We start from the raw sequence: 26,431 nt of genomic DNA, 5'->3' as shown, positions 1-26,431 counted from the left end.
GTGGAAATTCAAAGTTATTTGCTACGTTACTGACTTCAAAACTTCAAAGAAGTACATCAATCTGATATACGTTATATAAACAATTGGCCTTAGTCTTTGACCTTAGATTAATGAATAGTAGCATATGGTTCGTGATTCGCCGTGCGGCGTAGTTTAATCTTGCGGGTATCGAATGCTTGTGATCCTATTGATGGGTTTCTTCGTGTCTTTGGACTTTCAATCATCTTTGTATATAATGGAGCTTAGTAGATCAAACATCCTTTAACAGTTTCCGAAATATTTTCACGTTTAAAATTGTCCGCCGTGTACTTTTCCCACGATCTTTGTTCGCTTCCTGTTTTGACGTCATGTTGTAAACATCTGAACATATTGGAGTGAAAGTTTGTGTGCGACAATTTTTGAATATTCTAAGGATTCATTCACATAAAGAAGTATTTCTCTAAAAGCATTAATGTTCTCATAAAAAAACCCAGATTAATCCACCTAGTGGTGATGGAGCCTTTCTCGTGTGTTATATAAATAGTATTTTGGCCAAAACTTTTGAGTCCATAGTCCGATATGGCCAATTTGCAATAGAAAACAATGGGAAAGAATTCCACGTCGAATGCAATTTGTTACGAGCAAACCGGGTTGGAATAAATGCCAAAAAAACGAGTTTGATTTTTTTACGCGCCCGTTTTTTGGTATAAAAAAATGTATTTTGGCCATAACTTCTGAGCCCATGGTCCGATACATAAAAAGTCTATCCCTCATTCAAAAATTCTTGATTTTGTCCCATCCCTTAAGGCTGTCACCCTGGGCGGGGCCCAACCCTGCCAACTGCACGCTACGGTGCTGCGAGCCGTAGCGTGGATGTTCAACGCCATTTGTGAAATCTTGATTGGGCGCCATTTTCTTACTAAGGAAATCAAAATGTGCAATATTTTACATTTATAGAGTAAGTAAGATTTAAGTAATGTAAGTAAGAATAAAAGGTTTTATGATGATTCAGATAACGGTCAATATTTGGTGGTATGTAGATTACAGTCTCCAAGAATTGAAGGAAGAAAGGTTCAAAATCACAAATTATTTGCATATTTTTTATGACTTCTGTAACCTATGATCGAATATTAAAAAAACAGTTAAAACCATTGAAATTTTACCAAATATCTGGAATACTCAAATCAAAAAACGGTTTTCATGGACTAACGCCCTATTAGATCTAAAATCTTACTCTGTTTGTCAGTCGATGGTCGGAATCGCTATCTTTTTTGGATGAGGAAAAAATCAACTCTGTAGTTGGTCTGTCGGTAATTTGGACCTAGTTGGGTCATTAAAATTCAACACTGCATCCAAAAACCCAGATTAATCCACCTAGCGTTAGTGATGCCTTTCTCGCATTTAGTTAAGACACCAACCTTATATGGGGCTTATATGGTTCGATGTACCATATTCTTCATAACTTTTAAACGCAATGACCGATCGTTATCAAATTCAATAGTGATCAACAAGACGTTGTCGTCGTTGCGAGAAAATCGGTTCAGGATTACTATACGAAAAGTTGTCTAATGTATTTTTTAGCGTTTGTGCACACATACACACATATACACATATTCAATGGATTCGCCTTCCATCCCCAATCGTTTATGTTTCTGGATTTCTGGAATCGGAAATGTTGCTGGGTCCAATGCAGCCATTATGATACTTTTTTCGGATTTTTTGATTGAATGAGATCAACAAATTTATCTCAAATTTACTCCCGGTATAAGTCATTTGAACAAAAAGGGCCCTCATTATTTGGTGTGCTTTGGATGTAGTCCCTTGGTGACCGTAATATTGGCAAAAAATGAAAAAAAATCGAATCCACGCAATTTGGGCATTAACCTTCACGATTTTCAAATAGGCTTTTGAACAGACTTTCGAATTTTACCTCATTCAACTTGTTTTACCAGTTCTGGAAGTCCTAGAAAACCGGAATAGCTGTCGAAACTAAGACCAACTTATTCGACATGTTTATGTGGAAAAGTAGAGATATCCTTTGTTTCCTCTGAACTACTTAAAATATCTCCACCGTTGGACTGTGCAGACGAATATTATTAATCGGCTCCTTAACCAATAAAATTGTTTTATATTTCTCATGGCGTGATTTCGACGCCCCCAAAGGGCTGGCCAACCCCGCCAACCGCACAACTGATAACAAAACAATACTTTCGGATTAAAATTGTAACAAAAATTAAAAACCATATTAAAAATGTATCAATTGTTTATTCTACTAAATAATTCAAACAATTAAAATAAAATTAAATAAAATGTAAAACTAGATCCTCGTGAAATCGATTCAACAAAAATATGATTCGTTAAAAAATAACAATATGTAACTATTTAAAATGTTTCTTGGTGCGTATCGCTCTAACAGTATTTTCTAATATATGCTCTACATCATAATGGATATGAAAATGTAACGAATATAAAATCCTAAAAACGTTCTCTTCCGCTACACTAAGTATATAGGTAGGGTAGTTATATTTTCTCTCTTCTCATATAAAATATTTTAATTCATGATTACTCTTTTTCTATGCGTTCGAACTCATTTTTTTTCTTCAGTATTTTAATCCACGCTCCGATTGTGGACCGCCTTTGATTACCTATGTTTAGGGGTGTAATTTTGCGCTTTCTAACACGCATGTGCCTTTGTTTTGAATTTCACTGTTCTTTCATCGGTTGCATTTATTGTCTTGTCGATTAACTCATTTTCGTACGAGCAGTAGAAAGATTGTTCGTCCCATCGGAGCTTATTATAGAGCCATGTTATGTGTTTTCCTGGAAGAATTTTTGATTCGGTTTCCACGATCAAGCTGCTAGGATTCGTTTTCTGCGTATTTACTTCTGTTTGCGGATGTCTTTTTTCGTTTTTCGTATCCAGAGGGCTCTAAAGAATTCAAGGAAAAATCAAATTACAACTAACTTATATTGGGATTTCGATGATTTGTTCTTCAAATTCTTTCAATCTGGGACCGAAAACTTCTCTGTGCCCCAATCAGCGTGGAAGGGAAACCGGGTGATTATAAATCTTAGCACTTAGTTCTTGTGTTGTGACCATACATTAGTTTGTTAATTACACTCTTGGGGTGCTTTTGCGAATAGAGGGTAGCACCCTGAAACCGGCGAACGGTAACTACGATTAGATCTGACCTATAATAATACTTTCAATCTCTGGCTGTGCTACACTAATCCTTCATTATCTTGTGGTTTGGGTTCTATAATTAATAATTGACATTTTTGCATCCGCTTCAATTTAGTTCGCAATTCTAGTGATTTACGCTACTTACGTTTTCTTCTACATTTTTTGTATTTTTGTTTTGGTATTGATGTTACTTGCTGTAGCTTGTTAAATTTGTTGTTTGTTTACTTATTTTTGATTATTTTTGTGTCGAAATCCATTTTGGCCTTTGTGTGATTTTTTTCTTCTAATATTTGCATTGGTTTCCTAGGTCAAGAATAGCTTTACAGTAATATTCCGAAAGACGTGTCGTAATCCGCTAGTAATGTGGAGGTTGGTATATTTATGATTTAATAAACTAATTTTATTGGTAGCGTGTTCCAAGCCCGCGAGTTACTAATTCAGAATTTAGGGGTTGAATGTGATCATTAATAAATTAGAGTATTCACTTTATTCTTTTTATTCTTGAATTGAATTCAAGGAATTCATATCTAACAGTATGTCATGACGATATTCGTAACTGAAATCACATTTTCTGTCATTTTTGTGCTTGTTTCGATGGCTCAAGTTACCATTAGTTATTGTAAATAAGTAGAAAATAAAACTTTAATATCCATAACATTACTGTTGAGCTACAATGAAGCTAACATTTTGAGTATATAGTTTGTGCTTGGTGGAATATCATAATGAAATCGTTACGTAAGTACGTTCAGAACAGAAGAAATGAGATTAAAAACTGGTAATTTATCTTGGTACTCATACTTAATAGTAGAGTGATAAAACTTTAACTTTATTTAGAGACAAAAGCACGTTGAAGTTAGCATACGTTGTTGTTGTCACTGCACAAGCCATAAGCCTTCTTTGAAATAGCAAATGCTGAATGTTTAATTACTGTTTGCAATAAGTAGGTACATTTCTGTAACTAGGTCTTGGGAAAGTCTTTTTTTATTTTAGAACTGAGATTTAAACATCCGTTTGTTGCTTTGGTAAGACGGTATAATGTGCACCCCTTGTCAAAAAGCCCCTGTTTCATTTCTAGAAAACTATAACTAACTAAGGTTAAAAAGCGGGTGGTACCTTTAAATATTTGAAAAACCATCATACTATGTGAATGTGTAAGCATTTTTGTATTACATAATGATTATTTTCAAATATAAAAGGTTACAGATTTGATGCAACTTTCAATGTTCGTTTGCTCAACATTATGGAGCGACGCTGGCGCTGGAGCACTCAGTTGGGCACCGAAATAACTTTCCTCAGTGGTAAATATGATCTAAAATTGCTTCCATTTTCGAAAATACATATTGCGTTTTGTAATTGTCAAATGTAATTCAAACCTGTTTAAATGGACCTATGCTGTTGTTTTAATGACAAGCGTAGGGGCTTGCAAGTTCTTTATTATAGGGCAGATAAAATACTAATGAAGGAGTGTAAAACGTCTCTGTTTTAAGAGGGGGGTTTTGCCCAAGCACTTGATGAAAATCAATTTATTACGTATTCTTTGTAATATTCTACGACAACTCAAAGCAAATGCACTTACGGCACTACCAAATAACACAAAATTTGCATAAATTGCGATGAAAAGTAATAAGTTATTTAAGTATTGCTTTAGGGGGGCATATTATACCGTCTCACCATATAGGCACTTTCTACATTTAATAAAGAAGGCTTAGGCCTAGAATTAATTTCGACCAAGTGGGACGTATTGTAAATCGATAGGGACTAAAATATAGAAGATTAAAGGCATACTTTAAAATAATTAATATAAAAGAACTGCAGAAGTTTTAGCATAGCATTGATTGCCTTAATTATGTTTTTCGCTTTTTGACCAATTTCGAAATTCTCGAATTTCCCATACAATAAAAATCATTGGTTTGGTAATGTCATTTTGAATATAAGTCGCATAATTTTGGAAATCATCCTATTTAGAAATTCGTCAAATGTTGAACGGCAAATTTTTTCGCCTTTTGTCGAACACACGTGCATTTCTTATGAGCGTTCAGTGGACGATTTTCCCTAAATATTTATCCGAGAAGAAACTCATCAGCTCCGAAGGTATGAGCTTTTATTACAAGTCAATACTCTTTCCATGCGTTACAAAAATAAACATAAATGAAATGAAATCGTCGGTGTGATAATCAACTTGTGTAGAACAAAATTAATAACTGTACGAAAACACATTCAAAAAATGTTTGATTCTTCGGGCTTAGCGTTCGTCAGTTTGGAATTATCGTTCCAAACCTATTGAAGTATTTCGTTTACAAATGATGTAGATATCTTATATTAAGAAGCGTAATTTCAGAAGAAAAATTTCCGCAGTTCTCTCAAACATTTCAGGAGATAAAAAAAAATTAAGACAGAATTTGCAGCTATTCATCACTGATAAGCGACGAGGCGACATTGCCCCATTCATCCCCTACTTATTGCCAGAAAAAGAAGAACAAGTAGACGACTGTTAAGCCGAGAATATCTGGTCTGGTTATGATATGTGAATCGTAACGCCTGTTACTTAGGAGCGTTCTGCTAGGTCGTCTAGAAGGAGACAGAAGTAACAATTTCCATGATCCTTGGATTTATTTTTTTTTAACGTATCTATTGCAACAATGTTTAAACCCACTTGGTCAGTTTAAATGCTGCTTTATGAGCGATTTATTTTCATTTTTTGGAATGAACAACCAAAAGCAAATTGCATATTAACCCTTTGAATTGATTTTCATTTAATGCTCAAAATCACTCCATAAATTGAGATTTCAACAATTTCACATTTTGAATTTTGAGAATTTTGTTCATCGAATAGCATTATTTGAAATGAATCAATCTGGAATCATTGATTTTTTTTCCATAATCAAAGTTTGTAAACTCCCATTCAATGAAGTTAACAGGATTCTGTTTTTACACGATTTTTTCAATTAATTGCATTTTATTCGGCAACTCGGCCGTACGAAAACCATTTTTTTGTTAAATATCTTGGCTGTACATATGCACAGCGCATGTTTCGAAATGGACAAATTGATATGAAATTTGCGAAAAAGAATCCACGTGTCTTGAAGGGACTCGAACTATCAACCTCCTACTCCCTAGATAGGCGTGATAACCCCTACACAACAAGACCACTTAAAGGTCACGTTTGCGAAAAAGCCATCAGAATCCGAGTACCAACCTCCACCGCGGTTAGCTCTTTTTTGCAAATTGAATATCTATCGGATGCTTGATTTGTCCAATATCGCATGTGCTTTACTGTTGTATATCCACAGTCAAGCGAGTGCACATTGTTCATTAAACGAGAGGATCGCACTCTATGCCCCCAACAACGGGCTGGGCGGATTTGTATAGAGTGCGAATCAATCACACTCTGCTGTGCCAAAGGCTTGCTTGGCTAAAGCATTTGATGAGTTTGATTGCCCTACGTATGCGGTCGCGTGTACTCAGACGACTAATGACGGTGGAAGACCAACACTTGATTACAATTAATTGCATTTTATTCGGCAACTCGGCCGTACGAAAACAATTTTTTTCGTTAAATATCTTGGCTGTACATATGCACAGCACATGTTTCGAAATGGACAAATTGATATGAAATTTGCGAAAAAGAATCCACGTGTCTTGGAGGGACTCGAACCCTCAATCTCCTACTCTCGATTTTTTTTCGCTCGTAATTTGGATCGTGTGACTTCAATTTACCACCAAAGTCTTTGCAACATGTTTCAAAACATCCTAAACAATGCAAAGAAAAATCACATGGTTATTAATATGCGTTAAACCTTTAGGTGTATCGGAATTTTTAAAGTTTTGAAGCTTTTTTTTTGTTTTCCATGGAACAAACAACAGAAATAGTTTGAAGTGTATTTTTCTTCACTGTACCCTTCTCTATATTAGCTGAATTGTGATTCTACTCCAACTGACCTTTTCCGTCAAAATTTTCATCTCGTTTTGTCATCTAAGTCAATTCTTTGTCTAACTTAAAATCAGCTTTCCTAAAAAACCTTTCCTATTTCGAAGCCCCTACCGATTTCAAAAATCGAAAACAAAAACTGAAAAGTGCCTAAAGAATAGGCCTGATATTGATTCAAAATCGGGCGAATGTTAGACCAAACTGTAAAAATAGCACTTTTTTCATTTTTTGTGTTAAATTTTTAAATAGTCAGAGGCGTAAAAGAATATACGTTTTTTTTTTGGAAAGCTGACTTCAAATAAATCAAAAAATCAATTGGACGAATAAAAACTTATCACGGGAAAGCTCAATTCCTCTTATGAAGTTTTACTCCGAATTACTTCAAGTGTTCACAAAATTTCCAAAGAGTTTTCTTTTGAATTCCCCATGAAATTTTTTTTCGGATTTTTTTTTTCAATTTTCTCAAAAAATTGCTTATAGATATGCACGGAATATTGTTTTAAACTCCCACGACATTTTTTTTTTTAAATTTTTACCAATACCTAAATTTTAAAAATTCCTACCGAACAAATTCGGAATGCCCACGATTTTTTTTCGGTACTTATTTGAGAAATTTTTCAAAATGACGTTGGGAAACTCTTCGAAATTTCCTCTGGAAAATCTTTGAAGTTTTCTCGGGACAGTCTTCGGAATCTCCTGGGAAATTTTTCGGAATTTCCTAGGGAAACTTTTTGAAATGTTTTTGGAAAATCTTAGGAGCTTCATCAAAAAATTTCTCGGAATTATTTTTGGAGAATTCTTCGGACTTTCCTCGGAAAACTCTTCTGATGTTTTTTTGGGAAAACCTTCGGAATTGATTTGGGAAACTCTTTAGATTTATTTTGGGAAAATCTTTGGAAAACTCTTCGAAAAGTCTTTGAAAAACTCTTCGAAAATTCATGGGACAAACTCTCGGGAAATTCTTTGGAATTTTATCGAGAAATTCGCCGGATTATTTTCGGGAAAATCTAAGGAATATCTTTGGGAAATTATTTGGAATTTGTTTGGGAAACTCTTTCAAATTCCCTCGGGAAAATCTTCAAAAAGTTTTTTTAGAAACTCTTCGGGGATAATCTTCGGAATTTCTTCGACAAATTCTTAGGATATTATTTGCGAAAATCTTTGGAATTTTTTGAGAAAATCTTCGGGAAACTCTTCCAAATGTCTTTAGAAAACAATTTTGGATTTTTTTCGTGAAACGCTTCAGAATTACCTCGGTAAAATCTTAAGAATTTCTTAGGAAAGTTTTTCCAAATATCCTCGGTAAAATATTCGGATTTTTTTCGGGAATCTCTTCGGAATTTTCCCGGGAGAGTCATCAGAATTGGTTTGGAAAGATCTTTGGAATTTCTTCGAGATATTCTTGGGAAATTATTTGGGAAAATATTTGGTATTTTTTGAGAAAATCTTCGGGAACCTCTTCAAAACGTCTTTAAGAATTGCTTCAGAAAAGTTCGGATTTTCTCGGGAATCTCTTCGAAATTTTCTCGGGAAGTTCATCAGAATTTCTTTGGAAAAATCTTCGGAATCTTCGAACGTAAACGTGATTTTATAATTATAAAGCCCATCATGGATTTACAAAAAAAAAAGTCAAAATGTCTGGGGAACTCTTCAGAGTTTCCTCGGTAAAAATTTCTGAATTTATTTGGGAAATTTTTCATAATTCTCTCGGGAAAATCTTTAAAATGATCTTGGAGAAACTCTTCGGAATTTCTTTGGGAAATTCTTCCAAACTCACTCGGGAAAATCTTTAAAATGTTCTTTGAGAAACTCTTTGGAATATTTTTGGGAAAATCTTCGGAATTTCTTCGAGATGGATTTTTTTGGGAAAATTTTCGGGAAACTCTTCAAAATGTCTTTAGAAAACTATTCGGATTATTTTTGGGAAACGCTTCAGAATTTCCTCGGAATCTTAGGAATATTTTTGGGAAATCTTCGTAATTTCTTCAGGAAAGTTTTTCCAAATGTCCTCGGTAAAATATTCGGATTTTTTCGGGAATCTCTTCGAAATTTTCTCGGGAAAGTCATCAGAATTTCTTTGGGTAAATTTTCGGAATCTTCGAATTTTGTGTATTTGTAAACGTGATTTTATAATTGTAAAGCCCATCATGGATTTACTAAAAAAAATCAAAATGTCTGGGGAACTCTTCAGAGTTTCCTCGGTAAAATCTTCTGAATTTATTTGGGAAACTTTTCATAATTCTCTCGGGAAAATCTTTAAAAAAAAATCTTTGAGAAGCTCTTCGGAATTTCTTTGGCAAACTCTTCCAAATTACCTCTGGAAAATCTTTGAAATGTTCTTTGAGAAGCTCTTCGAGATTTATTTGGGAAAATCTTCGGAATTTCTTCGAGAAGTTCTTAGGAAATTATTTGGGAAAATCTCTGGAATTTTTTGAGAAAATCTTCGGAAAACGCTTCAAAATGTCTTTTGAAAAATAGTCGGATTTTTTTTTTCGGGAAACGCTTCAGAACTACCTCGGTAAAATGTTAGGAATTTCATTGGGAAATCTTCGTAATTTCTTCAGGAAAGTTTTTTCTAAATGTCCTCTGTAAAATATTTGGAATTTGTCCGGAAATCCCTTAGGAATTTTCTCGGGAAAGTCATCAGAATTTCGGTGGGAAAATCTTCGGAATCTTCGAATTTTGTATATTTGTAAACGTGATTTTATAATAATGAAGCTCATCACGGATTTACTAAAAAATTCTTCTAGTGGTTTTATTATAGCAATCCACATAGCTAGGTATGGTTTTAGTGGTGCTCTTATTGCTATCAAAAAAAAAAATTATCATAAATTTGCAGAAAAATCTCCTAAAGTCAAACGGCTATTGACTTATTTCATAGCTATATGGATGTGAAGAAGAGCGTTATCCGCTATCAGAATTCAATTAATCCAAAAGCATGGAAATTTTTACTTGGGAAGTGTGTATATTGATATTTATATGGGGTAAAACATCATTCTTGTTTAGAGGGGCATTTTGGATCATTTCGCTCTAGGTAGTAAAAGATTTAGCGTTATTACATCATTTGCTACGAAATATTTGAAAGATTACGAAAATCTCAAACAATGCTTCAAAGTGACAAAGTGATATGTACTCCAAGTTGTTAACCACCAACATTAGTATTTCATTAGTTCTGATCATCATTCTAATATTTCACTGAAATAAAATCTAAAGAAATGATGATTTGATATCTTCCAGGCGTCTCATGAAATGCTCATTTTTACATGAAAATGCGACTAGTATTTAGTTAAATGCGTTCTGGGGCTTTCAGTTCAATTCTTGAATTTTCATGAGCTTGTTTTGAATGTCTGATGTACTCAAAGTTCATCAACGTTGAAACATGTTCGTACTTCGAACCATCATGGATCTAAGATCTATATCAAAACATATAATATAACACGAATCTTCATAAAGATTTACTTAAGATGACATTTGTAGTATAAATCGAAAGCACGATAACAAAAACTGTTAATTCTCAATTCTTCTGTCATGTTTTTAAATCCAATTAGGGCTTCTCTAACGTTTGGATAAATTAAATAACCTAATAATCATGCCTACCACTACATATCTACTGATCATACACTAGCACCGATGCTCGCTAAGTTGTTGCCGATTGTGCTGTGGCTGTTGCCTAGCCGGAGGCTTGGTCCACGAGTACTCGGCAGCACCCACTATTCGCGGGTTCAGCATCACTACGCCCATCACGATAATGAACTGCGATGGCGTGCAGCAGACGGAGAACACCTGCACTACTAGCACCAGTTGTGGTGAAACGTTTTGGAAAACATAGCAGAACTGGGAATGGAATGGGAAGTGGTAGCAGCTGCAGCAGCGGCCGCCCAAACTAAATGGGATCATTGGGGACGGTTTCAGCCATTCTCATATGTCTTCGGAGGCGAGACTCCGTTGCTGCTGCTGTTGTGGGGTCATGTCCGGTTTCAGAGAATCCATAGTGGTGCCGGCACTGGTGGAAGATCCTGCAGTGATTTGCTGGCGGTCTACACTGCCGTTGTTGTTTTGTGTCGTTGTTTGACCATTGGTATTGGCAGTGCTACCGGAGCTCATGGCTCCTAGGCGGGACCGTTTGTACTCGTCGCTATCCATTCGGTTCAGCTCGTACGCTGAGCTCACCTGATAAAAGCATAAAAAGAAATACAAGATAATGCTTGCTTGCTAGAACGCTCGATATATTGCGTAGTTTTTTTGATGGAATATGTTACCCTCTGAAACCCAATCGACGGCAAGAGGTCGTTGCTTACCGGACTAATCGGCGTGACGATGATCTCGGTCTTGGCGGCTGCTCGCAGCAGGGCGGTATTCTCCGTGGTTTCATCCTGATCCTCTACATCCAAATCGCCATACATGTCCCACGGGGGTGAGTCGATTTCACCTACAATGTCAAGTTCCTCTTCTTCGATGTCTTCTTCTTCGTCGTCATCGTCGTCAACATCATCTTCCTCGTCCATCATGATTACTGCAGAAATGGAATGAAGACAGTTTTAGTGAATCTCAGTGATGCATATTGCAACAACAATTAACATTTCTTCCATTTTACGGATATACATTCAACGTTGAAATGCCCATTAATGTAACCATCGAATGAATGTAACAACAACAAAACACGAACCTCGTTCATTTTGCGTTAAAATACGAATAAAACACACATTTACCGTTGGCATAAAATTTTAATTGTGAGTAGTGTATGTTTGGTGCTCTGTATTTTCAAGGTGACAACGATAAAAAATACCATTCACATCATGTATTTAGACAGTAATAATTTTGGTTTTTAAGGGATTTTCGATTTTAATGTCGTGCTTTGAGGATCGAATTAATTTGCGAGTTGTTCGCAATAGGATAGTTTTATCAGGAAGAGAGATTGCCATACGGGACACAACATGTCATAACGGAAGGATAAGCGAGAACGATCTCTTCAATTGATCAAATTTGTTTTAACACCCAATTGGTTACAATTTCTCAATGATTAGCTCTCACAGACCAAGCGAAAAAGTGGCAATCGATGATGGGAAGGATGCATTCCATAAACGAGGGTTTTTATATGTTGACATTTAATGGCGTTCCAGTCCACTTAAATACCGATAATCCTTTCAGTTTCGATGCATCAAAAGAATGTCCCACAGCCATGATTGAGATGGAGAGGCCATGTCTGGCAAAAGATTCCTTTTCAAGCGCATTCAACGATGGTGGCGAGCTGATGAGTTCTATAGGCTAGGAAAGTGTGTCCAGGCGTGGTTCAGCTGGTGGCAAAATTCAATGTTAGTACGGCTCTTCTTTCCGCTGTTGGTTGATGGGAAAATCGCAAACATTGTCCAGCCTGAGTGACCCACCGGACAAGCATCAATAGCGGATAATGTGGTAATGATAAGGGTTAAGTGATTCCATCAAAAAGGAGTCACGGGTTATGGTTCTGTTCGTATAATCTAATGCGATGTTATTACATTTAATGGATGAGATGAGGGATCATCATGTAAGGACTATTACAGCAGATTGCCTTTTTCCTGTCGGGTGGATTTCGTTTCACCGTATCGAGTATCGGTTAGTAGGCTTTTAGCCGCACTTTATAGCGCACTTTGCCAATATGACGTAAGCGTAACATTGAAACCAGATATCAGTGGACATGTTCAAGTATCCAAAATAGGGTAGTAGCAGATATTCTTGGCACAGGCTCAAAACGCAAGTTTATAACAAGTGATATTGCTAAAAGAAACCCAGTAATATTTGGATTTCATGTGGCAGCTTATTTGAACGGAATTGATCAATAGAATTTCCAATTTTGGACTACCGGGGTTAAATATCGGTTAATAACAGTGGTAGGTATTCCCCGAATAACTCTTCTTGTTGCTATAAGACTGGTTTAACTTTGCTCAGACTGACTGTATATGACAATGGTCCGTGAAAATAAAAAGAAAAAGTCGATAGGAATCTGATATGGACCCAGGTCAAGGCTAAAGCAAGCAACCGCCCTGATAGGAGATCATTTACCCTTATGTACCTCTAGAAATGCAAAGGAACCATGGTACGGCAGGAGCGACGACCTTAATAACAGAAATTGGTATGAACTAGCCTTGCATAAGAGGTAAAATACCAAACGATAATACCAAAAATTAATATGAAAAATACTTGATCACAATACCAAACGTATCACAAACTATTATTCGTTTGGTATTGAAATACTAAATAAGCAAGAAATTTCCCGAGGAAATTCCAAAGAATTTCCCGTGGAAATTCCAAAGAATTTCCCGTGGAAATTCCACAGAATTTTCCGTGGAAATTCCAAAGAATTTCCCGTGGAAATTTCAAAGAAATTCCAAAGAATTTCCCGTGGAAATTTCAAAGAAATTCCAAAGAATTTCCCATAGAAATTCCAAAAAATTTCCCATGGAAATTCCAAAGGTTTTCCATGGAAATTCTGCAGGCTTTCCTTTCAAAATTCCGAAGATTTTCCTTTCAAAATTCCAAAGAATTTTCCATGAAAATTACAAAAATTTTCTTTTCGAATTTCCAAAGGTTTCCCTTTCAAAATTCCAAAGAATTTCCCGTGGAAATTTCAAAGAATTTTCTGTGGAAATTCCAAAGAATTTTCTGTGGAAATTCCAAAGGATTCTCCATGGAAATTCCAAAGATTTTCTTTTCGAAATTCCAAAGGTTTCCCTCTCATAATTCCAAAGAATTTCCCGTGGAAATTCCAAAAAAATTCCCGTGGAAATTCCAAAGAATTTCCCGTGGAAATTCAAAAGAATTTCCCGTGGAAATTCCAAAGAATTTCCCGTGAAAATTCCAAAGAATTTTCCGTGGAAATTCCAAAGAATTTCCCGTGGAAATTCCAAAGAATTTCCCGTGGAAATTCCAAAGAATTTCCCGTGGAAATTCCAAAGAATTTCCCGTGGAAATTCCAAATAATTTCCCGTGGAAATTCCAAATAATTTCCCGTGGAAATTCCAAAGAATTTCCCGTGGAAATTCCAAAGAATTTCCCGTGGAAATTCCAAAGAATTTCCCGTGGAAATTCCAAAGAATTTCCCGTGGGAATTCCAAAGAGTTTCCCGTGGAAATTCCAAAGAATTTTCTTAGGAAATTCCAAAGAATTTCCCATGGAAATTCCAAAGAATTTCCCATGGAAATTCCAAAGAATTTCCCATGGAAATTCCAAAGAATTTTCCATCGAAATTCCAAAGAATTCCCCGTGGAAGTTCCAAAGAATTTCCCGTGGAAATTCCAAAGAATTTCCCGTGGAAATTCCAAAGAATTTCCCGTGGAAATTCCAAAGAATTTCCCGTGGAAATTCCAAAGAATTTCCCGTGGAAATTCCAAAGAATTTCCCGTGGAAATTCCAAAGAATTTCCCGTGGAAATTCCAAAGAATTTCCCGTGGAAATTCCAAAGAATTTCCCGTGGAAATTCCAAAGAATTTCCCGTGGAAATTCCAAAGAATTTCCCGTGGAAATTCCAAAGAATTTCCCGTGGAAATTCCAAAGAATTTCCCGTGGAAATTCCAAATAATTTCCCGTGGAAATTCCAAATAATTTCCCGTGGAAATTCCAAAGAATTCCCCGTGGAAATTCCAAATAATTTTCCGTGGAAATTCCAAAGAATTTCACGTGAAAATTGCAAATAGCTTCCCTTGGAAATTTCAAAGAATTTCCCGTGGAAATTCCAACCAATTTCTCGTGAAAAATCCAAAGAATTTGCCGTGGAAATTCCAAAGAATTTCACGTGGAAAAGCAATGATTTTCCCGTGGAAATTCCAAAGAATTTCTCGTGGAAATTTCAAAGCAATTCCCTAGGAAATTCTAAAGAATTTCATAGCAAACGGTCAGATTTCCATTGGTTCCGGAGGTATACCGGATTTAAAATGGGTGTTAGCTTTTGGCCGTTTTCCTAAGCTCATATTTCGGAAATGATTATTTTAGATATTTTGAATGGAAACGATGCACAAACTACACCAAATATGATCAGATATTTGTAATGGCGTTATCGACTGAATTTAGCTCGCTTGATAAATTTGGCTTCCATAGTCTCTCGATTCAAGAACGATTTTTTAGTTTCATAACCGAAGTTTCGGCCGATTGATTTTGCCTATCTTACGACCTTACGACCCTTGAGAAAGGCCAAAACAGACATAACACTCGTCAAATTTCCATCGTTCACTGATGTACTGGTCGATTCAAATAATCATTAGTTGGCCAAACGATCATTCGTGGCGCGTGCATAGGATTTGGTCAAGTTTGACGTTTGCTCACTACCGCCATCTGGTTTGTGATTTGCCTAACTAACTGAGATCAACAGATGTCGATAGTGTTTGAACGACGATGAATTTTATGAGGGAATATTCAATGTGTTACGTCTTTTTGTCTGTGAACAAACCCTATATGATTCCGGTACTACCAAAATTGTGCCCTGTACCGGTAATCCAGAAACCCTTTTATCGTTTCCAATCCTCATGAAGTTTGATATATCGCATGAGCGTATTCGCCTATTTCCGTAAAGTGAGCTTGTAACAGATTCCGGCGGAAAGTCCGAATGCAGGCCAAATTTGGACAAATGAAATTCCTGTTCAAAATTGGCATAGTTCATGCGTCGGATCCATTCAAAAAATGCGAACACCCATTTCAAATCCGAAATAACTCCGGAACCAAGTGGCCAAACCTGGAAATCCTTGAAGGTTCTGAAACTTGAATAAATTCCGCCGGCTTGAAGGAAAGCCTTAAAAAAAAGTTGAAGACAAAAAAGTTAAAGCCAAAATGATTTTTATTTTCGTTCTTAAAGGGGGGCTAGTAAAGGATGAGTTAATTGAACGTTATTAATTCCAAAGAATTTCCCGTGGAAATTCTAAAGAATTTCCCATTGAAATTCCAAAGAATTTCCCATGAAAATTCCAAAGAATTTCCCATGGAAATTCCAACGAATTTTCCATGGAAATTCCAAAGATTTTCCCATGGAAATTCCAAAGAATTTCCCATGGAAATTCCAAAGAATTTCCCATGGAAATTCCAAAGAATTTCCCATGGAAATTCCAAAGAATTTCCCATGGAAATTCCAAAGAATTTCCCATGGAAATTCCAAAGAATTTCCCATGGAAATTCCAAAGAATTTCCCATGGAAATTCAAAAGAATTTCCCATGGAAATTCCAAAGAATTTCCCATGGAAATTCAAAGAATTTCCATGGAAATTCCAAAGAATTTCCATGGAATTCCAAAGAATTTCCCATGGGATTTCCTAAGAATTTCCATGGAAATTCCAAAGAAGTTTCCCATAGAAATTCCAAAGAAATTTTCCATGGAAATTCCGAAGAAATTTCCCATGGAAATTCCGAAGAATTTTCCATGGAAATTCCAAAGAATTTTCCATGGAAATTCCAAAGAATTTCCCATGGAAATTCCAAAGAATTTCCCATGGAAATTCCAAAGAATTTCCCATGGAAATTCCAAAGAATTTCCCATGGAAATTCCAAAGAATTTCCCATGGAAATTCCAAAGAATTTCCCATGGAAATTCCAAAGAATTTCCCATGGAAATTTCAAAGAATTTCCCATGGAAATTTCAAAGAATTTCCCATGGAAATTTCAAAGAATTTCCCATGGAAATTCCAAAGAATTTCCCATGGAAATTCCAAAGAATTTCCCATGGAAATTCCAAAGAATTTTCCATGGAAATTCCAAAGAATTTTCCGTGGAAATTCCAAAGAATTTTCCGTGGAAATTCCAAAGAATTTTCCGTGGAAATTCCGAAGAATTTTCCGTGGAAATTCCGAAGAATTTTCCGTGGAAATTCCAAAGATTTTCCCGTGGAAATTCCAAAGAATTTCCCATGGAAATTCCAAAGAATTTCCCATGGAAATTCCAAAGAATTTCCCATGGAAATTCCAAAGAATTTCCCATGGAAATTCCAAAGAATTTCCCATGGAAATTCCAAAGAATTTCCCATGGAAATTCCAAAGAATTTCCCGTGGAAATTCCAAAGAATTTCCCGTGGAAATTCCAAAGAATTTCCCGTGGAAATTCCAAAGAATTTCCCATGGAAATTCCAAAGAATTTCCCATGGAAATTCCAAAGAATTTCCCATGGAAATTCCAAAGAATTTCCCATGGAAATTCCAAAGAATTTCCCATGGAAATTCCAAAGAATTTCCCATGGAAATTCCAAAGAATCTTCCGTGGAAATTCCAAAGAATTTCCGTGGAAATTCCAAAGAATTTCCCGAGGAAATTCCAAAGAATTTCCCATGGAAATTCCAAAGAATTTCCCATGGAAATTCCAAAGAATTTCCCATGGAAATTCCAAAGAATTTCCCATGGAAATTTCAAAGAATTTCCCATGGAAATTTCAAAGAATTTCCCATGGAAATTTCAAAGAATTTCCCATGGAAATTTCAAAGAATTTCCCATGGAAATTTCAAAGAATTTCCCATGGAAATTTCAAAGAATCTGGTATCCGGCGGTCTAAACATAAATTTGATCCACTTTTTCAAAACATGAGTTGAATATTCCCGTTGAACCATGGCAAAACCAAAGAAATCGGTTGATATTTCACACAGTTATAATAATTTGAATTTTGATAAAATTCTGCCTGTCCCGATCATTCTGTCCAAACTTTGTATATAAATATTTAAAACTATCTAACAGTTTGCTATTTGTTGTTCAGACATTGTGTTGGATTTGTGACATTTTATAGTATACAAAAAACTAGCTGCAAAGTTAAGAGAAATATCATTAATAGAGAACTTGTATTATTTAGAATGTCGCTCATTGACTTGAAAAAAAAAATTACGCTCTTCTTCTTTGTTTGTGGCTTCACGTTCCTTCTAATCAGTGTGGTTTCCAAAGTCTTATATATTAATATGCAAGATGGTGTTGTGATGAATATTAAGTTGGTATCTATGGATAAGGTGTCCTATAAGCTTCTAAAGAAGGTTCAGGTTCAGCTATTATGTGATGACTGTAACTACAAATAAAAATGACGGAGAGATATATTCTACGACAAGCAATGTGGAAAATTTTGAAAAAAGAGCGAGGGTAGCTCCATTCCAGATTCTGGCTATAGTAAAGATTGATAATACAGGATGCGTCGATTTTTGGTTGCAAACATTTATATTACACGAACAAACTGACAGGCACAGGCATTATTTCCGAGCAAAAAGTACTGTAGGGACTATATGTAGGCAGCACATAGTTCATAGATGGATGGAGATTGAATGGATTGTAGACAAGTTTTGCAGTACCGATTCAGATTGAGAAATAGTTCAGAGACACAAGTTGAGCGGGCGGAAAATAGGATTGGTGTTAATCCAGTGTGTGGTGTAATAGTGTAAGATGTGTGTTTTTAACATAACTTATGTATTTGGAAAAACTGTACGTCCGATTGAATCGTTAACTGGTATCTCGGTGTAAGGAAGTTTTCATTACAGCACATCTAGCTCGGATCTTGAACTACAAATGCCTCAGAAAAAATCGTAAAAAAGGAGCCTTGGACTTTGTTTTTAAATAAAAATAATTTCATTGGATTGTTATCACTAATTTGCAAATATGTTTTTTCCAAAGGTTTTTCTGAGCATGTAACGGTTTTGATGAGCATGTAACGCTTAAAGGATACTAAAACTTTTTTTGAATCATTTAAGCGTTATATCTTCATGTAAAAATTTATCTTTTAAGGATACTCAACATTTTCGATATACAATAGTCTAGATATTGAATATGGTTAAGTCTACCAGTTATAACAAATATAAAATTTCATTGTTGATGTTATTACATTTTGAAAAAGTGGTTTTTAAAATCTGTTCCAATGGTATTTGTTAATAAATAAATTGTTGCACATTTAAACAAAATTGTATGGAATATTCGATTTGAACTTAGATTTTTAAAAAAATACTGATTGAATATGAATGTCGATAAGAATTGGCTTGTGTATCATATGTGTGGGGAAAGTAACAGTTCGAAAAGATCTCTAGAAGACAAGAAGGACGCAGAAAAGGAAACAGAGTAGATTTTGATTGACTGTTTTGTAATGAAACTCACAATAGTACTGTTATGTACACCTAGGTGTGATGTTCTTTGATTGTTGTTTAAGCATTAAATCATCCTTCAGAAAACACCTTCCGTCTCGATAACAGTCTTTCATTCATTGAACAGAATCGTGTATGTATTCTGATTGGATCTGTTCATGCATACACCTCATTTGGATTTAAGACATCTCATCGATTCGGTCACCTCGCAATGATCATCATCTTATCGAAGCACATTCGCTCCGCATTGAAATCGTTAACCACGAACACGAACGCAGAAAGTGAAAGGATTTTTCCAGTTAATGGCATTTTCCCGTGGCAGCTTTGGGTGTTCACGCGGGAGGCATGTCGTAAAGCTTAACTTTTATTTCGTAGCATTTTCGCCTCTTGCGACCCATTTCGGAAGACGGAGCTGGTTTATTTGCTCACAAATATTTCCACACTGCATTATCCGATTATGCAAATTTACTGTGTCGCTGGCCAATGGCGTGGTTTCGGTTGCGGTTGTGGTTATGATCCAGGATTTCAGATTACTGAATCGTCTGACGCGGGAGTCATGTCTCTGTTTTGGGTATAAAAATAAATTCAAGCCGGGATGACCAGTGGCTTTTTTCTTTTCTCGTCGTCGTCGTCGTCTTCGGCCCGGGCGGTAGGGCGATTTAGGCCACCACTGTCCCGACCATTGAGCGGAGTAAGGACAGATTGAGTGGCTCCGTACTCCACTGTTAGAGCGATGTTGAGGAAGAGTAGTCGTCGTAGGAGGTGCCTAGCGGGGGTCATAGCCGACGCGTAAATGGGTCGCAGAGTTTTGTGATGCATAGGGTTGAAGAATGGGTAAACGCGCGCAGAGAATGAATGGAGATGGATTAGCGTAAAGTATTAATTTTCCAGTGAGTTTTTTTAATGTTGGTAATGATTACAAGGACGATAAGAGAATTCGGGTTAAAGTGTTATGATGACAATTCATTTTACAGCGGTCAATAAAGGGATAGCATTTTGAAAGCATATTTAATAGCGGGCTAATTATTTTTATTCAATTTTTCATTTTTACGATTGTTTGTGTTTAATAGATTTACTACACTAGCTTATTTTATGAAGAAAAGGTAAGATTGAATGAATCAAAAAACGATCGATGCTAAAATAGAATTTGCAGCAATGAATTATTGATACATACTGTTCCTTGTTAAATTAATCATGCATGTATTGAAATCAATGTTCATAAATGTACGATTAAAAGCTTTTTTCATATGAATAATTCTAATTGAATAATTATTTCTTATTCCGATGTGAGTACAGTTGCACCATTGCCAACAATGTGTCAATAACTTGTTGATGTTCAAAATTTCTTTAGAGCTGTTCAGCGATTTATATATCTTAGAGCCCCACTTATTCGAAACTATTGAAATCGACTCTTTTTAACTCGTGCCCCGTCGACAGTTGCAGGGTAGTAAGTTTGTCGAATTTAAAACGTTATTCCATTCGTTCTACAACAAGCACTGTCGAATAAGCGGACAATAAAACACGATATCGTTTATGATGGAAAAGGTCAAATAAATGTTCAAATTTATCAAACATATAGGTGATGAGGTGAACTGGAATGTGAGAAATGTTTTAAAAACTAAGTTAAAAGAAACGATAACTAATAATAACTTTGACTGAATCTAATGGATATACACTACACATGGTCCCATTTGTATGATTTTGCAAATTTGTTTAAATCTGCTCGGATTCTTTCATCGGATCCTGCCCAGATAAAAGTATTGAGGAATTTCGTGCCAACTCGAACAAATGTTGGCAGCTCCCTTTCAGATTTCAATGAATCTTTCTGGACATGTAGACTTTGTAACAAAAAGTCACTTTGCAAGCTTAATTTTTCCAAAAAATGTGTGGACCCTCTTTTAGAAAGGGCCAAACTTTTTTTTTTTACCTTTTTTTTCAAATGGATATAGATGCAAAATGTTCAACAAGTCTTACAAAAAACTATTGTATGGACAACTATCGCAAAATCAATCAAATTTCCGAATAAAAATATTTGCAAAATTTCCAAATTTTATCCTACACTGAAAAAAAAGATTTCTTAAATCAAAAGTCGATGATTTGAACAAAAGTTTGCCTGGAGATAGGTAATTATGTTCCCCACCAACCGTCCATAAAGATATAAACCCCTTTCATCCCTATGAGAAGTTGTTCTATCGATCTCAATAGCCAACGAATTCCAGAATTCCATCGTTTCCGATCAATCACGAAATATTGACATGTACAGTCAGTCTAAGCTAGGCTATGCTAAGATTGGTGAAGACAATATGATTTTGGTATAAATATACTTCAACCGTCTAAGACGAATTAAGTACTGTCCATTTAATTCCACCAGTTAATTTTCGTTATCTTTGCAGATACGTATTTCGACCACAACTGTGTGGTCGTCTACAGTGTCTCGTACTTGACTCGACTCGAGTCAAGTACGAGACACTGAATACGACCACACAGTTGTGGTCGAAATACGTATCTGCAAAGATAACGAAAATTAACTGGTGGATTTAAATGGACAGTTCTTAATTCGTCTTAGATGGTTGAATACATTCCACTAAAAGAGCTAATATATTTTTCTGATAAATATACTTGTTGAGTAGCACACTCGGAATTTCGAACTAGAAATGTATATCATCAAAAATTCAACAGTATAGACCTAAAAATGTTTAAGTGAAAAATTTGAATTGCATATAATTTTCAATAATGACTGCTTATAAATGTATCAGAATGTCATTGACGTGGTTTGATCAAAATTGTGTCTCTATTACATGCATCTTTCGTCATCATTCAATAAATAATTATTTTTGCACTGTTATGCTGTGACTGATGATATTTAAATTAATGTATATACATTGATACACTTATGCGGTACATTGTGGGACACATCCTTAGGAAGTGATAGCCTAGTAAATATGTACACATACTTTCTATAAACATCAAAATATGTCAATATTAATTGTGCATTGGTGAACAAGGTAACAATCTATTTACTCCTTTGCATGAAATGTGGGGTATTATTTGTACGGGCTCCCCAATGTATGAAGGATGGAGTTGCTCTAGGATAATGTCATCACACACATTTTACTCTACATAAAACGAAAATACTTTGCTCACTGCTCTGGTGTGTCCCCTCACTTCCAAGCAAACTCAATCGCCGGTTGAAGCGTATAGCGGCTTGGTGTGATAGCACGGCAGCAGTGTTTCGTTGAGTTATCATGCGGTTATGGGCTCCAGGATATTTTTGTGTTTTTCGCTACTTTAGACGCACGTCTGCACCCGTGATCCTACTCGTGGCGTCGAGTCAACGAAAAAGCACATTTCCTCTGGGTCTACATCTGATGGGTTTGCGGGTTGTGTTCAAAGGTTTGTATGGGTTGGTGTGGTATTTAATTCCGTATCACGTGGAAGATTTGGGCCACACAGGAAGGGCGCAATGGGTGGAAGGGGAAACATTTCGAAAAATCAATTGGCGCTAATCATCTTGTGTGTCTGCAGCATAACAGTGCTTTATTATGTGGTAAAGATAATCTGGGCATGAAGTCTCAACTAGCTACTGCAACTGCCCGGTTGTTTATGATAGACAACTTTGTTGCCGGTTCATGCACATTTCTGGCGCTCGGAGTAAACAATGCTTCCGATATTTTTGCGACACGCTCTCAGCTCATATCGCATTTGTTCGAAGGTGAACGAGGATGTGTGTGCTTGTTTGTGTGACTTTTCCTACAGACAGTAGGTATTGATGTATTGACGTTGGTGTCTCTTCTGCAGTGATATTTTCTTGCACTCTTTGCTTTAGCATCCAGATGCAATCAAATTAAAAGATAGCAATAATACTAGGTCTAATAAAATAAGTATTTACATAAAAAAGACAACATATAGCGTGATACAGAAGACGAATAGAGAAGATAATTCTTAATAATGAAGAAAATGCTTATGAATGCAAATGCGCTGTATTTAAAAATGGAAGCTAAGACGAATATATGACATTTGAGATGGAGCAGTTATTCCTTTTCCAAGAAAATAAATAGAACGCACATGCAGAAAAACAATTTTTAAATCAGAAATTAAATTATGGGTATTATTGGAAGTCTGTTTTTCTTATGAATAACTGAATTTTAAAATGAAAACTATTGATCATGTTGATCATCTGAAAAAGCGTTGTTAAAGTGCTCATCACGTTGTTTGAGTGCTCATCACTCATCATCAAGCCTCTCAACGAAGAATAATTATACAGTGTTAATGCTATAGGAATTAATGAGAATTCCATTATCAATGCGCAGTAGAATGCCCGTGAAGTAGGGAACACGATTAAATTTACCGTCCTACTGGCATCCCCAGTTTTTCTAATGAGAACGAGTGGAGGCTAAAATCTCTGGGGTTCAGCGCTCCATAAGTTACTAACAACTCATTATTTGTTAACAGCCTTATACCGTCCTGCTTGGCTGCTTGGTTAGTCGACAACTTCTCTCAAAGCTTCTCCCAAATGCAAGTTTTGTTGCCGTAAACTACGTCTAAGGGGAACTCTCGGATACAGGGTATAAAATAAAAAATTGAAAATTGGGGACCGTCACGAAATTATGTAAGGTTTTGAACCTAAAGGGCAAGCCTCCCGGAATCTAAAACTAAATGCACTCGCGTTTTCAAGAGCACACCATTTAAAACGGAAGCCACGCACAGCCGTCCAGGCATGCCAGATACAATTTTTATAAGTCTGTATTTTTATATTTTATATTTTTATTAGTCTGTATTTTCTTACTGAAAATCCGTTGGGAAGTCCAAAAGAGTTCGGTTCGAAGGAGAGGCACAGAAGGAATAAATCCGGTTGGGAACCCGAAGAACTTTGTGCTTTTGAACAAAATCCTTTTCACCTCCGAACGGAATCTTTTTAGGATATCCCAAAAGGATCCCTTGTTCGGGAACAGAAAAAAAATCCATTCAGAAGCCCAGATGGCTCCACTCGTAATTCCAAAAGTATTCCTTTCGAAAGTCTAAAAGTAATCCGTTTGAAAGTAAAGTCCAAAATAACTTCGTACAGAAGCCCAACAAGGTTCCGTTCGGAAATTCAAAAGAATTGGTTTTGGAAGCCCAAAAGAATTTCGTTCAGAAATATAATAGAATACCTTCCAGAATCCCAAATAATTTCATTCGGAAACCCAGAGAAAGGCCTTGTTTTGGGTTTACGAACCGAGATTTTTTGGTTTACTGAACGGAGCTCTTTTTGGCTTTCGGAAGACACTCTTCTGGGTTTTCGAAACGATTTCTTACAAAATCCTGTTAGGGCTTCGGTAAGAAATCACATAAGTATTATAATCGGAATCCCTTGTCCTGAAGTAGAAAAAGATACCGTTCAGAAGCCTAGAACGCTCCAATCGAAAGTTCAAAAGTATTTCTTTCGAAAGACCAAAAGGACTCAGTTCGGAAGGCCAAAAGTATTACGCTCGGAATTCTAGAATGATTTGATTCAGAATCCCATTAGAATTCCGTTTGGAATATCAAAAGGATTTCATTGGGAAGCCTAAAGTGATTCCTTTCGAAATCCCAAAAGAATTTCGTTCAGAAACTCGAAGGGTTTCCGCTAGTAAACATAGAAGGATTACTTTCGGAAGTTCTTATAATTCTGTAAAGAAATCGGTACGAACGGTCTTTTGAACGGGATCGTTTGGGCTTCAGAATGGATTAATTTTGGGCTTCCGAATGTAATCTTCACAGAGAAACAGACGTCTCACTTAGAACAAAATGCAATCAAAATCATCGTAATGGAATCATTATCGTTCAATTCTAAATACACGGTGTTGCAACCAGATGGCGGTAGTGAGTAAACGTCGAACACAAGCAAAATCGATGGAAGCGCCATCAGTTGAATCCACTTTTAAAACAAACAATTGAGTCCACTGTTAAAAATGTGAACGATGGAACATGTGACGAGTGAGACGTCTGTCTCTCTGTGGACTTTTGCTAGGTTTCCGCAGGGCTTCTGGAAAAAAACAAAGAATCTTTCGTTCCGGAATTCTAAAAGAATTCTGTTTGGATCTCAAAATCTGAAGCCTAGAACAATTTTCTGAAAAAATAAATGGCCCAGTTACTTAATTACCGAGCATGTTGCACGAAATGTTGTTTAGTACAACAATGTCAACAGGCGGCGCTAATGGGAGATGTCAAAACTAAAGATAAACGATGCGTGCGCCTCTAGGTGTAGCATGGACGATGGTAATTCCATCAATGTTACGTCTGTTTGTTTGCGCTAAAAGTCTCCGCTAGGAAACGTTATAGAATTCCGTACGATATCCCCATAACGATTTTGGTTGAAAACCCAAAATGGTTTCATTTGAAAGCGCAACAGGATTCTGCTTGGCAGCCCAACTGAATGTCTGTAAAAGCCTGTAACTTCAATCAAAAGTTTGTATTATATCTGTAATCTGTATGACGTCTGTATGCAATACCAAATATCTGTATAAATACAGACATGTCTGTATGTCTGGCATCCCTGAGGCTCAGCCGTCATTTCTATTATTCCATGCATGCTACGATGCAGCAAAGCTAATAAATAATAAAATAATAAAAGAATAATAAAAATGACAGTTGTGCGAGGTTCCGTTTGAATGGGTGCCTTTGAAAATGGGATGACATTCAGTTTTGGATTCCGGGATGCTCGTCCTTAATAACGCTGATGGATTTTTGAGATTTATATATTAATCAACTAACAAACTCTCCACCATTTTCCAGTTTTTTTTTTAACTTTTGATTGTCACGTTAAACTATTGACAATGGAGGGATCAAACGCAAAGGTGTGACAAAAACTTATGACCAAAATGTCACTTACATCCCTCTGCCCTCAGTGAAAAATGTTTGCATCCAAGTGGTGCAGAAGCAGCTCTTAAAAATATTTATCTCGCGAGATTCAAACTATTGAGTGGTTTGTGATAGCAGTTGTAGACATTATTGAAAATAAATCGGTTCTTTTCAGAACCACCATTATATTCAAAGGAAAGTTTAACTGTGAGCATTTTTCCAAAGTGCAATCACTACAGTGACTGTGGCACATTCTTTGCTTCCAGTAATATTTTCTCGCAAAATTCTAAGTTCGATTATGTGCTGTTCGTGATTTAAAATGCGTACTATTGAAAAGAGTAAACAATGAAAGTTAATCCGCATCGCACTTTCTTCAAAGCACTGACTTAGGTTTGTTGCAATTCGAAGTGGAAAACATAAAAGCAAAGTACACCATAAATTACTACCCCCTTTTCTTCCCAACCCGATAT

At 36.1% G+C, this 26,431-nt stretch overlaps 1 protein-coding gene across 2 annotated transcripts in view; it reads right to left on the bottom strand.

The window, feature by feature from the left end:
* Window positions 1-492: 492 nt before the first annotated feature.
* LOC134210927 (potassium voltage-gated channel subfamily KQT member 2-like) overlaps window positions 493-26,431 on the bottom strand; it is a 685,380-nt gene continuing 659,441 nt past the window's right edge. The window contains exons 19-20 of one of the 2 annotated variants that reach the window (XM_062687366.1): window positions 11,390-11,604; window positions 493-11,261 (exon numbers count right to left, since the gene is read on the bottom strand). In XM_062687366.1, the coding sequence (XP_062543350.1) occupies window positions 11,010-11,261; window positions 11,390-11,604 (467 nt within the window). In that variant the 3' untranslated portion in view covers window positions 493-11,009. The remainder of the gene's footprint in view (window positions 11,262-11,389; window positions 11,605-26,431) is intronic. The other variant, XM_062687367.1, reaches the window with a different exon arrangement.

Source organism: Armigeres subalbatus, chromosome 2 (genome assembly GCF_024139115.2).
Source record: "Armigeres subalbatus isolate Guangzhou_Male chromosome 2, GZ_Asu_2, whole genome shotgun sequence".
In the NCBI taxonomy this organism is placed as follows: Eukaryota; Metazoa; Arthropoda; class Insecta; order Diptera; family Culicidae; genus Armigeres; species Armigeres subalbatus.
The sequence above is the reverse complement of the archived record's forward strand: the minus strand, read 5'-3'. Positions and strand labels throughout refer to the sequence as shown.